Raw genomic sequence first — 19,218 nt, forward strand, 5'->3', positions numbered from 1 at the left:
GTCACAGTTCATAGCTTGGCAGCTGCTTCAATTTCTGTTTTCAGCATTCAGAGATCAAATCTTAAAATGGGCATGAGCAAAATCATACACAGATCTGCATATGCTCAACAGACAAAACTCAACAGAGCATTAGAGAAGCATCTTCCTTCCTATTTTGAGTAATTAGGAAGCTTACCAAGGCTAACCTCCAACACAAACAGATTTTGTCCATATCCTTTGCTAGCTTGCTGCCTGCAAGTGTAAGAACATGTGCCTTACACTTCTAGCTTGGACTCTAATGCATTAGTCTCTGTTGTACTTTTCATAATGTAACTTCACAAGGAGAAAATACCAGTGGTTTTCATATGTCTACACTGTAGTTTATAGTATTTTTAATAGGCAAAAGAGAGCAAGCATTAACTCTCTCACTGGAAAGCATTCTGTCTAGCTCACTCTTACTTTAAAACAAACACGTAACACTATTCTAGGAACAGGCTGTGCAAGCAGCTTCCATCACTTTCTTGCCGGTATTTGCAGAATTTTGTAATAAATATATTGCAATATTCTTGAGTAATCTAACAACAGAAAATTGAATGAAGCATTCAAAATTATAATATTAGGTAAGCACATGGCATTTCAAAGAGAAATAAAATAGACTTATAACATCTAATACTAGTTGCAAAAAAGGAAAAGACCAATTATAAGATAGCACTGACTTGAATGCTGATTACATTCACATTGCTTTACTCTTGTTATACTTCCACTATACTTACCAATTGAAAATTAATTGAAAAAGTACACCCATCCATTGAATATTTAGTGCACCAGAATCTTCTCAGATCACAGCCTGATGTAGCAAATCTACAGCCTTTTTCTCTCATGAGAAAACACATAGCACTTGAAGTATCTTAAGCCTTAAACTCAGATTATCAGCCTGTGAAGCAAGTGCATACTGATAGCCATAAGTGTTTTTGACATCTTACATAAAAAGCAAACCAATAACTACAAACCCTCTGAAATTAATGCAGAAAACTATCAAAGGCATACCTCCACTCCACATCCAGGTCTTCGCTCACACTGGAGTCATCCTCAAGGTTGTTATTTCCATCCAACAGGAAGAACCCAGGATGCACAAAATCACCAATTGGATCATTTTCTTCATCGGTGCTACTTTCTACTTCTTCGTGGTACTGTAACCAAGGAATCTCTCCTTCCTCCAGTAATGTCTGTTCCCTTCAAATAAATAAATGAAAAGCTAAAACTAAAAAGCTAGGAGAATTTACAAACACATGCAAGCAACAGAAGCTACACATATTACAAGGGCTAAAGATGCATGTTTCCCAGACTGCAGAGTCCCAAATTAGGAAATTTAGTATTTGTTGTAAAACACAAGAAACTCCCAGTGATATCAGCTCCAGACTGAGCATCTAGTAACACCGATGATTCTATGGCAAAATTATTTGTCTAATGCTCAAGGCTAGCAGTACAGCAAGTAGCTTACTTTGAATTTTCTCTAGTACAGACAACATCCCCACTAGGGCTAGTGAATTTGGTACTAAGGATTTTCTTACTCATCTACAAGTTCCTAAAGCCACTAAAAAGAAAGGCTCTCTTGCTATCCTGGAACAGCCTTCATGGGGAAGCTTGGCCTGAATGCAAAGAGATACTATTTGTAAGAGAAGCTATTTGCATGAGGAGAAACAGACTCCTCATTCCTGGATTTTCTAGACGAGCACAAGTCACCTTGATGTTTAGAGCCACAGGGCTGTAAGTCCTACTTTCCTTATCAAAGGGCAAATAAACAGCAATCGTGTTAGAAATGGGTACATTTGCAGGGTGTTCACATCAAAGAAAGCTGAAGAGTACATTGCTGCATTGTTGTTGTTCTGAAACATATGAGTTGTAATGTTTTCATAAAGCCACAGGAGAGGGTGATACTAAAAAAAAGCAGTAACAGCAATGTGGACTGCTTGGTAACAGGTACTGTCTATTTAAGAATGGAAGAAGCTTAAAGAAGACTTAGGCATGACTTGTTGCTTTACAAAGACCCAAACTAAGAATATAAGTTCAATATTAGGTGCTTCAAAAAAAACCACCAAAAAACCCCAACTTTCTTTGGCTATTTAGAACTACAAATTTTGCCTTGCATCAAAAGACAGTTCAGAAAGTACTGAACGTCTGGAAAAATACCTAAGTTCTCGGCAAGCAAGTAGTGCAAGTTTAATCACTGATAGGGCTGCAGAAATAAAGAGCAGCAGTGGAATATGAGAAGCAATAAAGCAGAGATAAACAACTGCTTTGCAAAGAGTAGTATGCCATATCAGAAGATGTGTATGTAACATATATGTCTTTACAATTAACTTGCCTAATCTGGCTTTTTAAAGTTGGTATATCCTGCCTATTATCCCTATTGATATCACATGTCAATGCCCTGTCATTATTTCTGCATCTTAAACAAAATAGATTTGGTTTGCATGATATGCCATTTTTTCCCTGATTTGAAATACTTAAAACTACTCAGATTTGATGTAGACAAATGATTATTGCTAGTATAGTAACTACTTTTAGAATTTTAGAATTGATGTAATGTGTAGTGTCATGTGGATACCATGTTACTGCTGATGTCAGAACTTACAAGAAGTTAACTAATAAAATAAACTATACCCTCCTTGGAAACGCAAGTCTGTGTTCTCCTCTTCTACACCACTGCTGCTGCTCAGTACTTCACATTCCTCCCTGGCTGGGACAGTCTCCCAGCTCTCATCACTTGAGGTCTGATCTTTTTCTGTAGCAGCAAAATAGGTAGGCACAGCTGTAGACCATTCTCCATCACTGCATTCTGAGCTGCAATTTAAACAAGGCAATGGGGTGTGAATTTAAACACTGCTTTAGTGGAAAGAAAACAAACACAAACATTCTGTGATTTCCTACTTTTCTATGAACATTGCTCTCAATATGGACTATTTTTTCTAAGAGAAATTAATCTTGTACTATTCATAGATATATTGCAAGGCAAGTGTACATAAAGAGTTGATTTAAAAAAAAAAACAAACCAGTTCCTAAGAAAGAATTCTGCCCATCCAACTTTGCAAAAATGTTTTGTTCTTCCCCCTCCACATTTGCAGAGTACATGAAACAACTCAGGAATATAAACCCAGACCCACTAAACACATCTTTCTCCAAGCACACAGTGAGAAAACAGCAGCAGTGACACTGAGAACAGCAATGCTTGCTTAACAAACAATAAGCAATGTCAGCCTTACCTCTCAGCCAAACAAAACTTAAAGTAAAAGCTCTCAAACTCTAAGACATATACAATGGTCTTTTTTTCTTTTAAACATACAATGATACAATAGATGACTTACTGCAAATGTTCACTGGCCCGAACAGATGAATGGCAGCAAGTTTTTAAAAGAGAATTTGCTCAGCCACCACAAAGAAAAGGGTAGTAAATAACAAGTTGCAGGCAGCTTAAACAGAATCTCAAGAAGAATGAACTTATCTACTGCTGCCTTTGGTAATGCCACTTAGAAGGTTCACTCAATACTAACAGTGACAGTTGACACCTACCAAAATTCAAAGTACAGTCAACTAGCTATGTAACTTCAAAAAGTTATAAAAAACTAATAATATGTGAACACCAAACATGCTTAATAGAGCACATCGTACACAGCAACCCACAACACCTGCAGCTCAGTTTTCAATCTGCTAAACCCAGTATGTCTATGTGTATCAATGTTACCTCTCCACCTATAAACTCACTTTAAAGAAATCCTCCATCTATCTCATATTACAAGCACATGCCAATAAAACTTATTATTTAATAAATTACAAGTACTTTTGAAGAACTGCACATTATATGCTGCAAGTATTACAAGGATAATGAAGATCAGGATGGAACCATTTTATTTGAAGCAGGAATATATTTTTTATCACAATTTTGATGACTAAGGAAAGTGATGGAAATGAGAATATTCATTAACTTCGGGCTATTTTAAAGGATTACTTTACAGCAGAAATCATATCTGTTAAGAAATTTTGATATGCGATCTAATGCATCTTATGTTGTACCAACTAAAGCTAAATACTAATATTTTAGAACCTTCTATTTCTTTGCTTTTTGTTTAAAAAAAAAAAGGTTATCTAAGCCTACTGTAAGACTAGACCAAATATTCAAATCTCTTGTTTTAGTTTTCTCTATTTTACAATCGAGGTATGATTTTCATAGTTTATAATAATATTCCTACGCTGTATAGTCAAATTTATTCTCTTTAAAGTTTATACACAAACACTAACTCAAACCAGAAAAGAGGATATGTCTAAAGTCATTAATACCGAATAAAGGAAGAACACTGAATATGTATATTTCAAAACCTAGGATTTAACTATGCCAAATTCTGCAGAGATGCTGAACATCACTTAATGGTTAGAGAGCTATAGACTTGTCACTTGCCAAAAGCATAACACATTAACTTAGCATCTGCACATGGATTTTCTCAGAATAGTCTCTCCCCAGGCTGAACTGGCCTGTATTTGCCATATGGTCCAAAACTAAATGGAGGCAGCTAAGGGATATGATCCTCATGCCACCACTCCTGCCCTCCGGGGACACTCCATGACCCTTCCAGCTTAGAGCATATGTGGTTCTAAGAAATACGCAAGACTTTCTCCTTCCCACACAGCTTCTACATGTTAACACCATAATAGCTGGGCACTTCCTTGAAGCAAAAATGTGACGTGAAGGCCCAGGCTGCAGCAATCATCAAGGTCAATTTCATCCTGGGTTAGAAATAAATGAAAGTTGAGTTGCAAGATGTAGTTTGACACATATGTCAATTCTGCTTTTTATGCAGCTATATATGTATATTTAAACTTGTAATATGACTTAACCCTTTAAACATAAAACTTTACCTTTTCAGAGTGGAAAACCATATTACTCCTTTACACAGAGTAATCACTGACAATTTACTTCATAAGGCTAAGGCTTTTGAGGGTTTAGAACAATTTTTTTTTTTTTTAAGTTAAAGAACACATTTACTTCCCGTTTAGTGGTTCAGTTACTGCCATCATGACAAGCATAGTCACTTTCAGATAAGCAATCTAGATTTCTTTTTGTCATGCTACAATAATCTATCACTTTGCATCATGGAAGCCAATGCTATAATTGTAAAATACAGTCCATTTCCTCCACTCCATTTTAATCTTCTAGTAACAGCATTTCAGAAGTGGAAAAGAAAAGATTATGCAGTAATGAAATTTTCTGAAAAGCAAACCTTACAGGGAAGGAAGGGATTCATTTGCAAGTCCACCTATATCTTTAATAAGAAAAAACCAAAATTAAGTCTAGTACTCAATTTTACAATGCCTTAAGGATTTTGTTCTCTCACAATTGCGACTCTGCAATATTTTAAGGACAAGAGTTTATGCAGATTAATTGTCATGCTGTTCTCTCCACAAAAGCAGTGGAAACACAATCTACAAAGTAGGTTAGCTTATGAAGCCTAATAGCAAGCACACACACACGCAGAAAAGCCACATCAACATCCAGAAGACGTCTTGTAAAGAATGCAGTTGGAACAGAATTAATGTGAAAGCAAACTAGCAGAAAAATAGGGGGGAAAAAAATCGAACAAAAGCTATCACAAACACTACTGCATTTACTGCATAAATGAACAGAAGGTTAGAAATTTCTTTACCCTCAAATAGCTCCGTTACATAACTCCAATTCACAGTGAAACGTTCTTTACCAGCATTATATGAGTAAAAAATAATGAACATAAGGTTTATCCAAATTAGTCTGTCTTCTGGGTAGAGAGCCCAAAACAGGAGGAATCTGAATACTGCTCCTAGTGTCCAGGTTGGAGCCATTTGTAGATCTGAAACTGTAGTCATTAATAGTTACTTTGGAAACACATACTAAAGTCTAAAGAATTTGTATTTTAAAAAGGGATTATAGGCAATCCTATCAAGTTATTCTTCAGATATGACAAGGAAGAATAATTTCTTTCAAAAGGCTGGAGACAAGAACATATATAGGCTGTCATGCAGAATATTGGCATTTGATGGCAAAAGGAACAAATTCTGAACATAACAAGTCTTGAAGGGAATTTTCAAAGACCCATAATTTGCCAAAACCCATGCTGAACAAGTTTTTCCTTCTCTAGCCTCCATCTACTCAGTAAAAATAACTTTAAAAAAAGTAATCTTCCTTAGTGGTAAGATGCTTTGACCCTAAACATAAGGACAGGCTTTTTACAGTACCAGAAGAACGTACATTACCATTTCTTTAGATGGACTGGAGAAGAAGAACTGAAAGGAAAAGTTAGCATCTTGTTATCTGATCATATTCTGAAATTGCTTGAGTTTTCATGTCCCATTTGCTAACAAATTATTCAGATTTCCACATTATTTACAGAAAAGGATCGATAGTAATACAGATACAAAAATGAAATGTTACCTGTCTTCATCTTTGTGGGACATTGAGAAGTGTCTGCTGCAGTCTTCAAAGTCATCCCAAAAAGTGCTATCATCTGGAACATTTTTCTCTTCTTGAGCTGTTGCATTTTTCTTTAGGTCTGCTTCTGTGTTCCTTTGATGACCTTCATACTCTCTTGAGTTGAAGAACATAGTAGAACTCATCTCTTCTTTGTTGTTTCTCAAGGCACACTCAGCACGGCCTTGCTGGACTTCAGCAATACCATTTCTGTTCCAGGAACTTTCTTTTTCATCATCATTAGGGAGAAGCATCTCTCCCTCCAACTGGTTTGCAGTATTTTGTTTTCTTATTTTAGGTCTCACTACTAGCTCCGGTGAACTTCCTTGGTCAGTATTTCCACCATTGACATTTAATTCATTAGCAGTTGCTATAGGGGTTCCAATTCCAACATCCACTATATCTTTCATCTGCTGTGTTTCATAAGTGGCACCATTTGGGTTACTTTTCAGTACAGCTTGATCTTCAGCAGAAGACTTAAATGTCCTGTTGTTTGGACATGCTAAGTCTGAATCTATGCCAAAATATCTCATTAAAGGCATTGGTCCTGCTTCTTCATAACATTCTCTGGAAACACTGTGGCTGAGAGCAGACAATCGGGCCTGTAAGTCAGTAAAAGACTCTACACCTTTTTCTAACTCAGAAAATATGTTATCTAGCGCTTCCTGAAATACACTTGCTTCTTCTCCTGACAAAGAAAATTTGTCTTGAACTTCTTCCTCTCCACCACTGCTATCTGGCTCATAAGAGTCAATGTTTACAAAAGCAATTCCGTTCTCACCATTCAAATCATTATGCCCTCCAGATGCGTATCCTGCAAGGTCCTCAGAATTTTCTGACGGATTCATAAAGTTTCTGGAGATTTGGTTGTCTTCCAGACCATAAGAGAATGGAGACAATGGTGATGTGTTTGCTTCAAACGTTTCGCTTGATACATTTTGGCCAATGGGTTCTTCAGTTCCAGTATTTTCTAACAAAGGCTCATCTAATAAACCAGAAGAAGCTGGAATCAATGGACTGGAACCTTCACAGAAAGTTTTAAGAAAGAATGCATTGGAATAATCAAAAACAATAGAAGTATTCTCATCTACAACAACTGATCATCAAAAAGAAAGGATAGTTCACTAGGACTGCAGTGCAATTTGATAAAGAGAAACATTTACCAGAGATGCAGTGTTTCTTCACTAATATATTTAGGTAAAATGAGCATATAGAAATAAATGATACAATTTCAGCTCAGCACATGATAGAAAAAAGTCCAAGTATTAGAGAAACATGTTCACAAGCAGCACTTTTACATTGTTTATATAAAATGGAATTTTAAGATGAGAACAGGAAATCTGAAAAAAACACTGGAAGATTAAAAAAGCTACCACATTTCTTTCCATAAGTTAAAAATTGGACTGTCCATTCATTACCTGGCTAAATTGTGCCTCCTGACACACTCAGATAGAGCCATTTATTACTATTATAAATTACATACTGTATTTTGTACATGCAGCTGTGAGTGTAACTCCTCATACGAAGAAAATAATAGCAGGGATAAACATGGAATTACAGTTAGTAGTTACCATCATCACAAATTCAGTTTGGTTATATTACACTTGAACACCTCTTGCATAAAGTGACAATAAATATCAAACCCAGCAGCAAGAGTTAAAGAAGATAAAAACATGTATACTGCTGCTACTACAAAATTAATGCATAGTTCTAGTCATTTGTAAACTCCTAACCAAGGCAATCATCCAAACTAGTTTTAAACATAGAATAGCTTGCATAACTTGATGAGAGTACTTAAAATTTTTAAGTCAATATTAAGAGATTTGGAAACTTAACTACAAGCCAAAAAAAAAAAAAAAAAGAGACATGCATGGTTAATTAAAGGGATTCCCAGATGTTATTTTAAAAACAGTCAGAGGTAGGAAGCCATGTAAAATAAGTGTTCCAGGGTTAAAAAAGAAAAAAGAATTCATAGTGAATTCATGGCACTGAACTCTTACATGAGCTGTGCCTCTCAGCACTAGGAGTTTGTCTTGCAGGAAGCAATACTGTAACATTACATTTTATCTAATTAAAATCTTGAAGCTCCTTCACAAAATTGCTAACAGCTGAGGTTAGCAGGCAGGCCTCTCTGGAGATCATCCAGTCCACCCCTCTAGCTCAAGCACAGTCACCTATAGTAGGTTACCAAGGACCAAGTCCAGTCAGATTTTTAGTATTTCCAAGGATATCTCCTTCCACCCATCTTCTACAGTTGCTTAGATGTGTATAAGATGTCAAGACAATTAGCAAAGAAATATGCAGCATATTTTAGGTAGTACCCACCCATCGAAAAGTAAGTATCAACTGTGGCAAAAAAAATGTAGACTAGTTGAGGTAAGGAAAATAAATCAATCCAAAACATTTCTCAGACAAATTTGAAAAGTCAAAATACAAAAAATAATATGTAAAAGGAAAGGCATTTTGTTAATATAGTAAATGAGTCACTTCGAATTCATATACAAAGCAACTGTATTAAGAACAAGGAGATAAAGCACTAAACTGCATGTTTCTTATGACCCCTAAAATAATAGCATGCTCATTTCTGAGTAACTGAAACAAGAAAGGTGGTAGCATTATAGAGAAACATTAGGAAGATCTCCACAAGTGTCAACACTGACTTACAAAAAATAAACCTTTGGCTAGATGAAGGTCTAGAAAACGTATGAAGTGCAGACAACTGCAAAAGTGTTCAAATTACTAAAAATTAAAACCTCCCCAAGATGATCTACATCACATAACAGTCTCCAATAACAATGACATATGACAAAAGTTGTCTTGTCCTATAGCTTGTTACTTGGGAGAAGAGACCAACACCCACCTGGCTACAGCCTCCTTTCAGGTAGTTGTAGAGGGCGATAAGGTCTCGCCTCAGCCTCCTTTTCTCCAGGCTAAACAACCCCAGTTCCCTCAGCCGCTCCTCATAAGACTTGTGCTCTAGACCCTTCACCAGCTTCGTTGCCCTTCTTTGGACATGCTCCAGCACCTCAATGTCTTTCTTGTAGTGTGGGGCCCAAAACTGAACATAGTACTCGAGGTGAGGACTCACCAGTGCCGAGTACAGGGGGACGATCACTTCCCTGGTCTTGCTGGCCACACTATTTCTGATATAAGCCAGGATGCTGTTGGCCTTCTTGGCCATCTGGGCACACTGCTGGCTCATATTCAGTCAGCTCTTCACCAATATCCCCAGGTCCTTTTCTGCCGGGCGGCTTTCCAGCCAATCTTCCCCAAGCCTGTAGCGTTGCATGGGGTTGTTGTGACCTCTTCACCAAGCCCGTAGCATTGCATGCGGTTGTTGTGACCCAAGTGCAGGACCCGGCATTTTGGAAGATCTGACGCTATATCAAACTATTTTTAGCAGAAAAACTCATACACTCAGGGAGATGGGATTATGTTTCTAATCCAACAAGCTGTTTCGTATTTCTCTATGAAATTATTATTCAGATGCTGAAGTCACAAAAGACATTTTGGGAAATACTAATGTTCAATGTTCATTAAACAAGAAAATAAAGTGGTCTGACCAGTATAAACAATTAAAAAGAGAACCTTGAAAGATGTTTTATAGGCTTAAACTAATTCTCACTGTAACTACACTAAGGTTGAAAAAGACAGAACAACCTGGTCCATGATATGGTCAAGTATTTCATAGCCGACTTCAAACAGAAGATTAGAATAGATATTCTATTCCAAATATGATTTGTAATTTGATTTGAAGACAAAATAATTATACAATGTTATGTTTATCTAGTTGGTTAGAATGCATTAACTCATTCAGGAATGCCCTTCTTCAGGCAAAATTAAACAGCCTAAGATAGACTATATTTTAATTTGCATTCATGCTAAGTTTCATTCCATAAAGCCATATGAAATGTACTTTACACATGGTATTTAAGTGGCTACTCTCTTCCCTTCACATTTCTTTATGTGCCTTCCTCCTCCACCCCAAGCATCCCCGTTTGCATTTAAATGGCACATACACAAAGATATGCACATACATAAAGAATTCTCTTTCTGAGCATCCTCCAATTCTAATCGTTCGCAGTCTTCATTATGTTGATGTTCGTCTCTGTCTTGGTTAGTCAAAGACGGTCTAAAACCGATATAGGCATGTCTTCTTCCGTATCTTCTACCTGTAATAGTCTGATATCCTCCTGCTGGTCTGGGCCAGGCAGGTTTGCCAGCTTCTTGACCCATTGCTGCATGAGATTATGGAGGAAAAACAGAGAGACTTGTTAGGCAACAATATGTCTTTATAATTTCCCTCTTCCCCAACACTTTGATATAATTTTTTTAGCAAGGAATTTCCCATTTCTCTAAAGTCTTGAGCTTCACTAACAATATGATTATTAAGAATGTAAAGTACTCTGTGCACATATGTTATGACAGCACATAACAGAATTTTCATCTACACTAAATAATATTGACAAACATCAATCTTGCCCCCATTTTAACATGTTTGTAGTAAATAACAGAGACTTTATTAAAAATATTAAAAATCAAGTCCAGATGCCACATGACTTTTTTTAAATGGGATACACTTCTGCACATAGCTCTGACAACACATATGTCAGCTTGTAAAAAACATTTGCAAGCACTACAATGGAAAAGCCTTCAGGTAATGCAGCACAATTCAGCCAGCCCTAGCTAACTTATCTCTGTGACAGCAAAAGTACAATTAATGAAATGACACCTTCTCAAATAAATGTCCCAAGTCCCAGGGAGAAGGCTTTATTCTTCACACTAGGGAGTATGTTCAGGCATGGCCATAGAAGACAATTGCTTACATAGGGCTCCTATAATTACAGAAGTATTCCATATTAATGGATCTTAATGTTTTTACCAAGAAAACATAGGATAAGTAGTACAAAGAAACTTGAAAAACAGCAGGGGAAAGCTGCCAATATTGTAATGAAGAGAGATTTTAATACAGATTATTAATAGCTGATACTACTGCTAGCACAAGGGTTCATATCCAAAGGCTGTTGCTTGTACAAATGCAATTAGAAGTTCAGTATTTCAGATGTTTAGTGGCTTTTTCGTGTCCCTCTAAGTCACTTTTAAGCTTTACCAGATATGGAATTAACAAAGCAGCTTTTCTGTTCTTGAAATTCACTAAACTGAGAAGGAGACATTAAAGTCCAGGAAGATAAAGTTTGCAACCATTAACGTGGAGTTTTCTGAACTTCAGAAAAATAAGAAAGCTTTCTTCTTTCCTGGCTGTGAAACCTCTCTCTTCACTACTCCTAGAAAGATAATAGCTACATGCAAAGAATATCTATATGCAAAGATACCATTTATTTGCAGTTATTTTATGCAGTTTCAAGTAGAACATCCACTAGTAAGGCTGGTAGTTGCAGTATGTAGACTGCCTAAAAGACACAACTGCACACATGTACCAACTATCAAAGAGTCCAAGCAGGTTTGTTTTTTTTTTAAACTAGCATCACTGTTGAAGCTGTCATTTTGCTAGGACTGACATACAGAAAACTAACTCTGCTGCTGCCTACCTAACATAAATCATGAAAAGTAAAATGCAAGGGAAAAGAATGAAATCTTTTTCTTGGGGCTGCACTCACAGAAATCCCTTAAAAGCTTTAATGAAGAAGCAAATAGAAGAAAGCTACCTATTGTAGCTTCTAGTAGAAGCTGTAGCTTAAGAGGTTCAGACATATAACGTCCTATAAGAATTTGGTCTATAATTGCCAGCATGGTAAAAACATTTCCTAGTAATCTGCATGTCAAATCTCTGTGGAAAAAATCCAAATACGTTCTGCTTGATTGTCCCCACAGAGGGGGAAAGAAAAAAAAAAAAAAAAGACAGAAACATGAGTATAATGATAGTGAAAATTTAGGGCCTCAGAAAAAAAAGTAAGTTCCAGTAAAAGAAAATTAATTACCTTATCTTTCAGCCTGACATGGAAAAAAAAATTTGGAGTAAACCAAACAAATTTACACTCACAATAAAATACCTGCCACAAGAGTCTAAAATATTACTGTTCCATTCCCAGATGAATTGACAGCAACAGTGAAAATACTTGCAGTGCTTAAAATTAAAAGGCAAATATTTACAATTCAATTGCTTAAAATTGCAACACTTAAGCAAATTATAACATGAGTAATCTTTTATCTGATGCTGTCAGCTTCACTTTTTGTTATCTTTAGCCAATTCTAAGAAACCATTTGCTACAAAAATGTTGTGCTATAACTCACCACATTAAAACTATGTCTCTAAATCTCCCTTAAAACATGTAATCCTAGTCATGTCTTGTCTCCACTCTTCTTCACACACATGAAATCTCCCCAACCATAGCCAAGTTCCACGAACACTGCAGAAGTGCAAACATGTCCATCACTAGCTGCAATATGGTGATACTGCTTATTTCTACAGATCTGGGATACAACTCAGTTGAATCTTTGCAGAAAAAATTAGCAGGTTTCAGAGGCTTTTTTTCCTCATTTATCTATGAAGCTCTATGCAATTTGATTACTTATAATTTTCCTTGAATTTTTTTCAGGTGTTTGTCAAAACCTGCCCATCCCACATTAAACAACATAAGCCAATGGTCAATTTGTTATTAACTATATTTACTACTCCTGCAGTCCTTAGAAAGGTGAAAACTCTCTACCATCTTTGAAAAAAAAAAAAAGTCTCAGCAACTAATGCAAGAAAAAGGGGACTGACAATTAATTTTCTCAATTAGTCACTCAGTTAATATCCTTACTAAGTCAACCAGCAAGTCTGTTTTTATTCAAGCAAGAGCTGACAATTCTTAATTTTCCACTGATTATAACATGGCTGGTTAGCAGACTGCCAGAGGGAGCTGACAATAAGCAGGCACATCTGAACTTACAGTGCAGAATCCAACAGTTAGATCAGTAAATCAGCACAGAGCAACAGAGAAATCTGCCCTCAAACATAGTCACACGAGTGGTTGAAACAAAAAAGGTAGAAACACAAGATAACTGCCTGATTCTTAATTTTAGTTTGTTCTCTAAACACCAGTATTGTTCAAAAACAGATGTCCACTCAAGAGAGTTGAAGTCTCTGAATTCAAATGTTTTATTTTTTTAAAACTGAAGTTCACAGCATGCAAAATCTTTAAACCTGGGTGCAATGCGCTACATTTTTTTGTTCCAAATAATTCTCTCACATACAAAGTGTCTCATCTTGTATTCAATTGTTCTTAAAAGATACATCATGCAGTTATTATTCTGCCCTGGGAAAGATTTATTGAATCAATATAGTGAAAGTTTTCACCATTTACTGAAAGTCTGGATGTCACATTTGGTTTACAGGAGAGGTTAACTTCTACCTAGATACAAAATACCTCAAAATAAGAGAAGGAGCCATGCATTTATTTGCCTACGCACCTAAAACGGGCAGCATTTAGGCATCTGAATCCAGAGACCAATTTACAAGAAACCTTTCAGGCAATCAGGTTCCTGAGACATAGAATATTTTCTCTCAGGTCCTTCTTCCAGGCTAACCCAACCTTGAAAATGGGTATTGCTCTACCTTCTGAAAGAAGCTCAGTTTAGTAGGCCAGCTCAAAACACACCCAATACCTGCTGACAGGACACAGTTCTGCAAAACTGACCAGCCCTAGAGATGCAACACACCAGTGAATAAATAACCAAGGTAAGGGAAACAGGCTTGTTATTCACTTCTCAGGCTAAAGATGTTTATATACACACCTCCATCCTTTCAAAAGGGTACTACAGTCACCCAAATTCCTCAAATGATTGTTAGCTGCTGTCACATAGCAGAAAAACATTTTAGAATACCAGAGCTGGATTTAAAAAAAAAACAACAAAACACTCCAATGCAGGAGTGTCTCCTAAAATGCACAATGCATAAACAGGTAGGTCCAGCCTTTTCCAGGCACTGCCTTAATCACCAACACAGAGCAGCATGCTTCCCTTTTACTTCTGCAAATACTGCACTAAGGACTCTGCTCCCTGGGACCAGCAAACTACAGACTGTAACAGAAAACCTCAGAATCTAGACCCAATCCCTCTGACTTGCATAACCAACTTGTCTTCTCCCACAAAAAAATCCCTGTTTTTCGAGAAACAACATGATGTTCAAGGTTAACACAAGCATACATGTGTTCACAACCTAGCACTAGAACTTGAATGTTCAGAAATTATCCATCCTCTTGACCACAATTCTACATATAAATCTGAAACCATTCTAATTTACAGGGCTAAATTTAGGATCACTGGAGATTCCTGCTCAGTTACATGCCAAGTCCTCTGAAGGATCCCAGTCTCCACCCACTGAAACACAGATATTTCCCTTCACTCTCCATTAGCTTTTGTTCTCCCTCTCAACTCCCTCACGTGCTGCACACCAGAAACAAAAGAAGCAGCTTTCTGGAATCAAGAAGTGCATGACCTAGATCTACAACAATACTCAAACAAATCACCACCACCTGTGCAAATGTAAGACACCAAACTGTGACATACACCTAACTCCTGAACGGGGCAATGTCAACTGCCACAGTGGCAGGCAGGCTAGTCTTGCTCACAATTGCCAGAACTGCTGTGATCTACCTGGGCAGCATCACTTTGGAGCAGAGTCTAGTTCATAAAAGCAACAGTAAAATAATTATATAAATTAACTACAGTGTATCTAAAGCAGTTCTGAACATCTGAACAAAATCTTGCCTTTCTTCCAAGAGCTGAAATACTGAACACCTTCCCTAATATAACTAGCAATTTTTGTAGTTTAAGGAGAAGGCAACTGAGTTTCATAACTTCTACTGAAAAAAGCATATCCTATAACCATAGAAACATCACAAGGACATTTTCAGTTAAGTATTCCATTGAATTTACCTGGATCTTGTTTTCACCCTATTATGTCCAATTTTATTTCCTTTTTATCATTCATTCTCATATACAGTCACTTCCTAGGCCTATTATATACCTCACAGGGGGAAAACAAAATTAGAAGTGTGTGGAAGGGGGAAGCCAAGGGAGGTGTGTGTCAGGGGAAGCTGTCAAGCAGCAGTCCCAAGTGTTTTTCATCTCAAAGAAGAGAAGGGCAGGGGGTCATCATTTTCTGCGGCAGAAGGTATTAAACTAGCTTTTTTTTTAAAAAAAAAGACATGTAAAGCGAGCTTCGAATATCTCTAAGAAGTATTTTTTCCCAGTCTTTTAATAACTCATAACTTTTTCCACTCTTCCTCAGATTTGTCCCACCATTCTTAAAAAACTTGTATGCATATTCTGGTATCAATCTCACCAATACTTGACATAGAAAGAAAAACAAATATCCTTTATCTTACTCAGCTGCTCTTTTTTCTTTTACATCTATGAATTACAGAAACCGTTTTCTTCCACAAGGCAAGAACAGGACCTCACATTCAAGGTTTGAAGAACGAATGCATGTAATACTGACAGAATTACTGTTTTCTAGGTTACAGTCTTAAAAAAAAAATCTTTATTTACTTCCAGAAGCATATGAATGCATTTGGCTGTCAAATGGGCGAAACATAAAAACAACTGACATTCTTGACACCCTTACTTGACTAATTCTGAATCATAATAAATGCATATCCCTGATCAATTCAGATAAAAGTTGCAGGTAAAAATATTCACATTATCCAACATTCTTTATCTGTAACCAATATTCTACATTTCTTTCCTTCCTGCAGGTACTGAAAGCTTCCAAGAGGAGATGAATTAAAAAGAAATTTCAATTAGAATGGAGAATTTTCAGTTTTCTAAGCACCACTGTTCTGGACAGTGGAGATATTACTCCATTTCAGTTAAAAGAAAAAAGGTATGGAATAATCCCCAAAAGGGAGAGGCATATTTCAATAATTTAAAACATATTACTGCCACAATTTCCCTCTCTTGACACTGTGGGCAGATTAACACTGAAATTGTTTAAATTTATTACACTTACAAGCTCCAAACTGCATACCCTGGCAAATTACCACTCAAAACAATGAATATTCAGTTAGAACTTACCTTCACTGTCTGGGATTTATCTAAACCTCAGAAAGCCATACACCATGGTCTAACCCCAGTAGGCAGCTAAGCACCACACAACCGCTCTCTCACTCCAGCACCCAGTGGGATAGGAGAGACACAAGGGTAAAAGTGAGAAAGCTTGTGGGCTGAGATAGAGACAGCTTAATTTTTTTAAAAAAAAGCAAAAAAGAGGAAAAGAAACAAAAGCAAGGAAAAAGAGTGATGGAAAAAAAAACCCTAATTGCTCACCAGCAACCCACTGATGCCCAGACAGTTCTGAAGTAACGGCAGCCTGGTCAGCCTCCTCTACCCTCACGAGTTTTATAGCCGAGCGTGAAGCCAAGTGGTATGGAACATCCCTTTGGTCAGTTTGAGTCAGCTGTCCAGCCGTTTCCCCTCCCAGCTTCTTGTGCACCCCCAGCCACCACACTGGCAGGGCAGCATGAAAAGCAGAGAAGGCAGCCTCAGCTCTGTGTAAGCACCGCTCAGCAAGAACTAAAACATCCTTGGTTTCAGCAAAAAATTCCAAAATATAGACCCATACAAGCTTCTATGAAGAAATTTAACTCTATCCCAGCTGAAACCAGTATACCATATCATAAGCAAAAATTAAACATTTTTCTAAAGGATCAGACTTTTTTCATCCAAAAACTCTTTCTTCAAAGTCTTTGGTTCCACAGTGACTGGGGGTGCTCACTAGGATGTTTGAAAGCACAGTAGTGATTATTTCCATAAGTAGTATCAGCTCAGCCACATGTACACTGAAAAATGTAATATGCTTCAGGGATTTATTTTTCAAGCATTAATTATTGTTTTTTCATTAACCTTTCAGGTCATTTTGCACTCTCCTTTGAGCTATAGATTCCACTAAGTCAATGTTTTTACTTCATATAGTTGCTTCTCTTTGCCTGAGGCTGAAAGTAGCCTGTGGTCCAAGTTCAATAAGACGGCAGGCTGGCCTACCACTGAATTCACTTTAAATGAAAATAAAATTTTTTAAATCTTTTTTTTTTTTTCTTTTTACACTCTCAGATTACAGAAACTGATTATTTTGTTAATGACTGAAACAGCAGCTGGCTGCACCTTCAAACAGATTGACCAGTTTAAGTCTCTGGAATCTCAACAGTGCAATGCATTCAGCAAACATGAATCAGGTATTTTTTCCACTGTGGACCTTAATTTGGAAATACAGCATAGGCAATTAAAGATATCTGAATACCTATGTGAATAAAGGAAATGTTTATTGTCACCTTGCCCACTTTAAAGAGAAAAATAATTCTGCATTTAAAACTTTTAAGAGAATTAATGAAAATATTAATCACAGCAAATCTATATTTTGTGACTACTGGGCTCTTCACACTTACTTGTTAAGTCACTCGAAACTAAACTCATAACTTAATAGTGCACATGCACACTTGGTGTCAACACATTTATACTTATACTACTAGCCTGACACTATCAATTTTGATATAACCAGAGTCAATGCTAGCGACAGTAAAATAGCAATACAGTACCAAAACTAGGTACTGACACTTTTAAGAGTTTGCTCATTCTCTGCTCTGTACTGCCCTCACCCGCACACACCTGCCCCAGACATCTCCAGCCCTATCCCTAAAGTAAGGCCATCCGCATAGGCTTTCCGCTCCGGCAGCTGGAAGAAGAGATCAGAACCAGACTGTGCTCCCTGCAGCAGCAGGGCTGGAAACCACAGTGGCAGTGCACTGCCTGTCATCTGGTAACAAATGAAAAGACGAAGGTTGTGCATTCCCAGGGCTGAAAGGGAGAGGAAGGATTTAGCTCCAGCACACCCTTCCACTGCAATTTTTATCATGGGCCAAATTTCCAGTCTCCAAGGAATATCAAATCAGATTGAAGAGCAGTAAGAGACTGTTCTTTGGGAAGACAGAAGAAAGATGAGACCAGCACACAGACCCCATCTCCCGGATATTTAGTGGCATTTTAATATAGGAAGCTTGGTGATACTGTATGAAGCATATTATTTATGCTTAAAATGTAAATGGCTACAAATCAATAATTTAGAGGACAGAAACTCTAAAATGCTGCTTCAGAAAAAAGCTTTCTAGTTCAACCGAAGAGAATTCCTTTTACAAGTGAAACCCAGTCATCACCTCCCATGTAGAGGTGTCTGAATGGGTGTGTTGCTACAAACCACCACCTTGATACAGTTCCTTTCTATCCTTAGACATCTTCCTGGAGTTCAAGATCCTGCATGGTTCCTATTCCTTTGTCCAGGCTCTTCTGACCAACATGGGTGCACAGAATCCCTCTACACAGATGTCCGCCATCTGTTCACTTCAGCCAAGGAGCCAGGGTAAGGACGGCTTGCTCTGATGCAGCTTCAGCTGTAGTTACAACAGTTGGCTGTCAAGCTGTAAATTGGACTGCGTGAACTTACTCAGCTTTACCAAATCCCCTTCTTTGAGGGTCTAATTCTGTCGTCGTTTTTTTAAAGCTCAGCAGATAGTTGCATTAGCACAGCTAAGGCAGTAGAACTGAGCCAGACGCAAGCAGCTTGAGGCAGGAATTGCTACGCAAACTCCTGCTGCCAAAGTCCCTACATCCCTGAGCCAAGGACCCACTCTTTGCTGGGCACTGATCTGCAACCGTTCCAGTGCTGATTTTTTCACTGTCCTCTGATGATCTCGCTGCACCAACATTACACTCAACTCCCACATTATGTCTAGTGTATTTGCACTGGTTTG

At 37.4% G+C, this 19,218-nt stretch overlaps 1 protein-coding gene across 4 annotated transcripts in view; it reads right to left on the reverse strand.

Moving 5' to 3' along the window:
- PJA2 (praja ring finger ubiquitin ligase 2) overlaps nucleotides 1–19,218 on the reverse strand; it is a 73,332-nt gene that overhangs the window by 8,804 nt on the left and 45,310 nt on the right. For 2 of the 4 annotated variants that reach the window (XM_054809468.1, XM_054809469.1), the window contains 4 exons: nucleotides 10,510–10,710; nucleotides 6,437–7,496; nucleotides 2,644–2,823; nucleotides 1,027–1,212 (listed from right to left, as the gene is read on the reverse strand). In XM_054809468.1, the coding sequence (XP_054665443.1) occupies nucleotides 1,027–1,212; nucleotides 2,644–2,823; nucleotides 6,437–7,496; nucleotides 10,510–10,710 (1,627 nt within the window). The remainder of the gene's footprint in view (nucleotides 1–1,026; nucleotides 1,213–2,643; nucleotides 2,824–6,436; nucleotides 7,497–10,509; nucleotides 10,711–19,218) is intronic. The other 2 variants (XM_054809470.1, XM_054809471.1) reach the window with 1 other exon arrangement.

Source organism: Grus americana, chromosome Z, assembly GCF_028858705.1.
Source record: "Grus americana isolate bGruAme1 chromosome Z, bGruAme1.mat, whole genome shotgun sequence".
In the NCBI taxonomy this organism is placed as follows: domain Eukaryota; kingdom Metazoa; phylum Chordata; class Aves; order Gruiformes; family Gruidae; genus Grus; species Grus americana.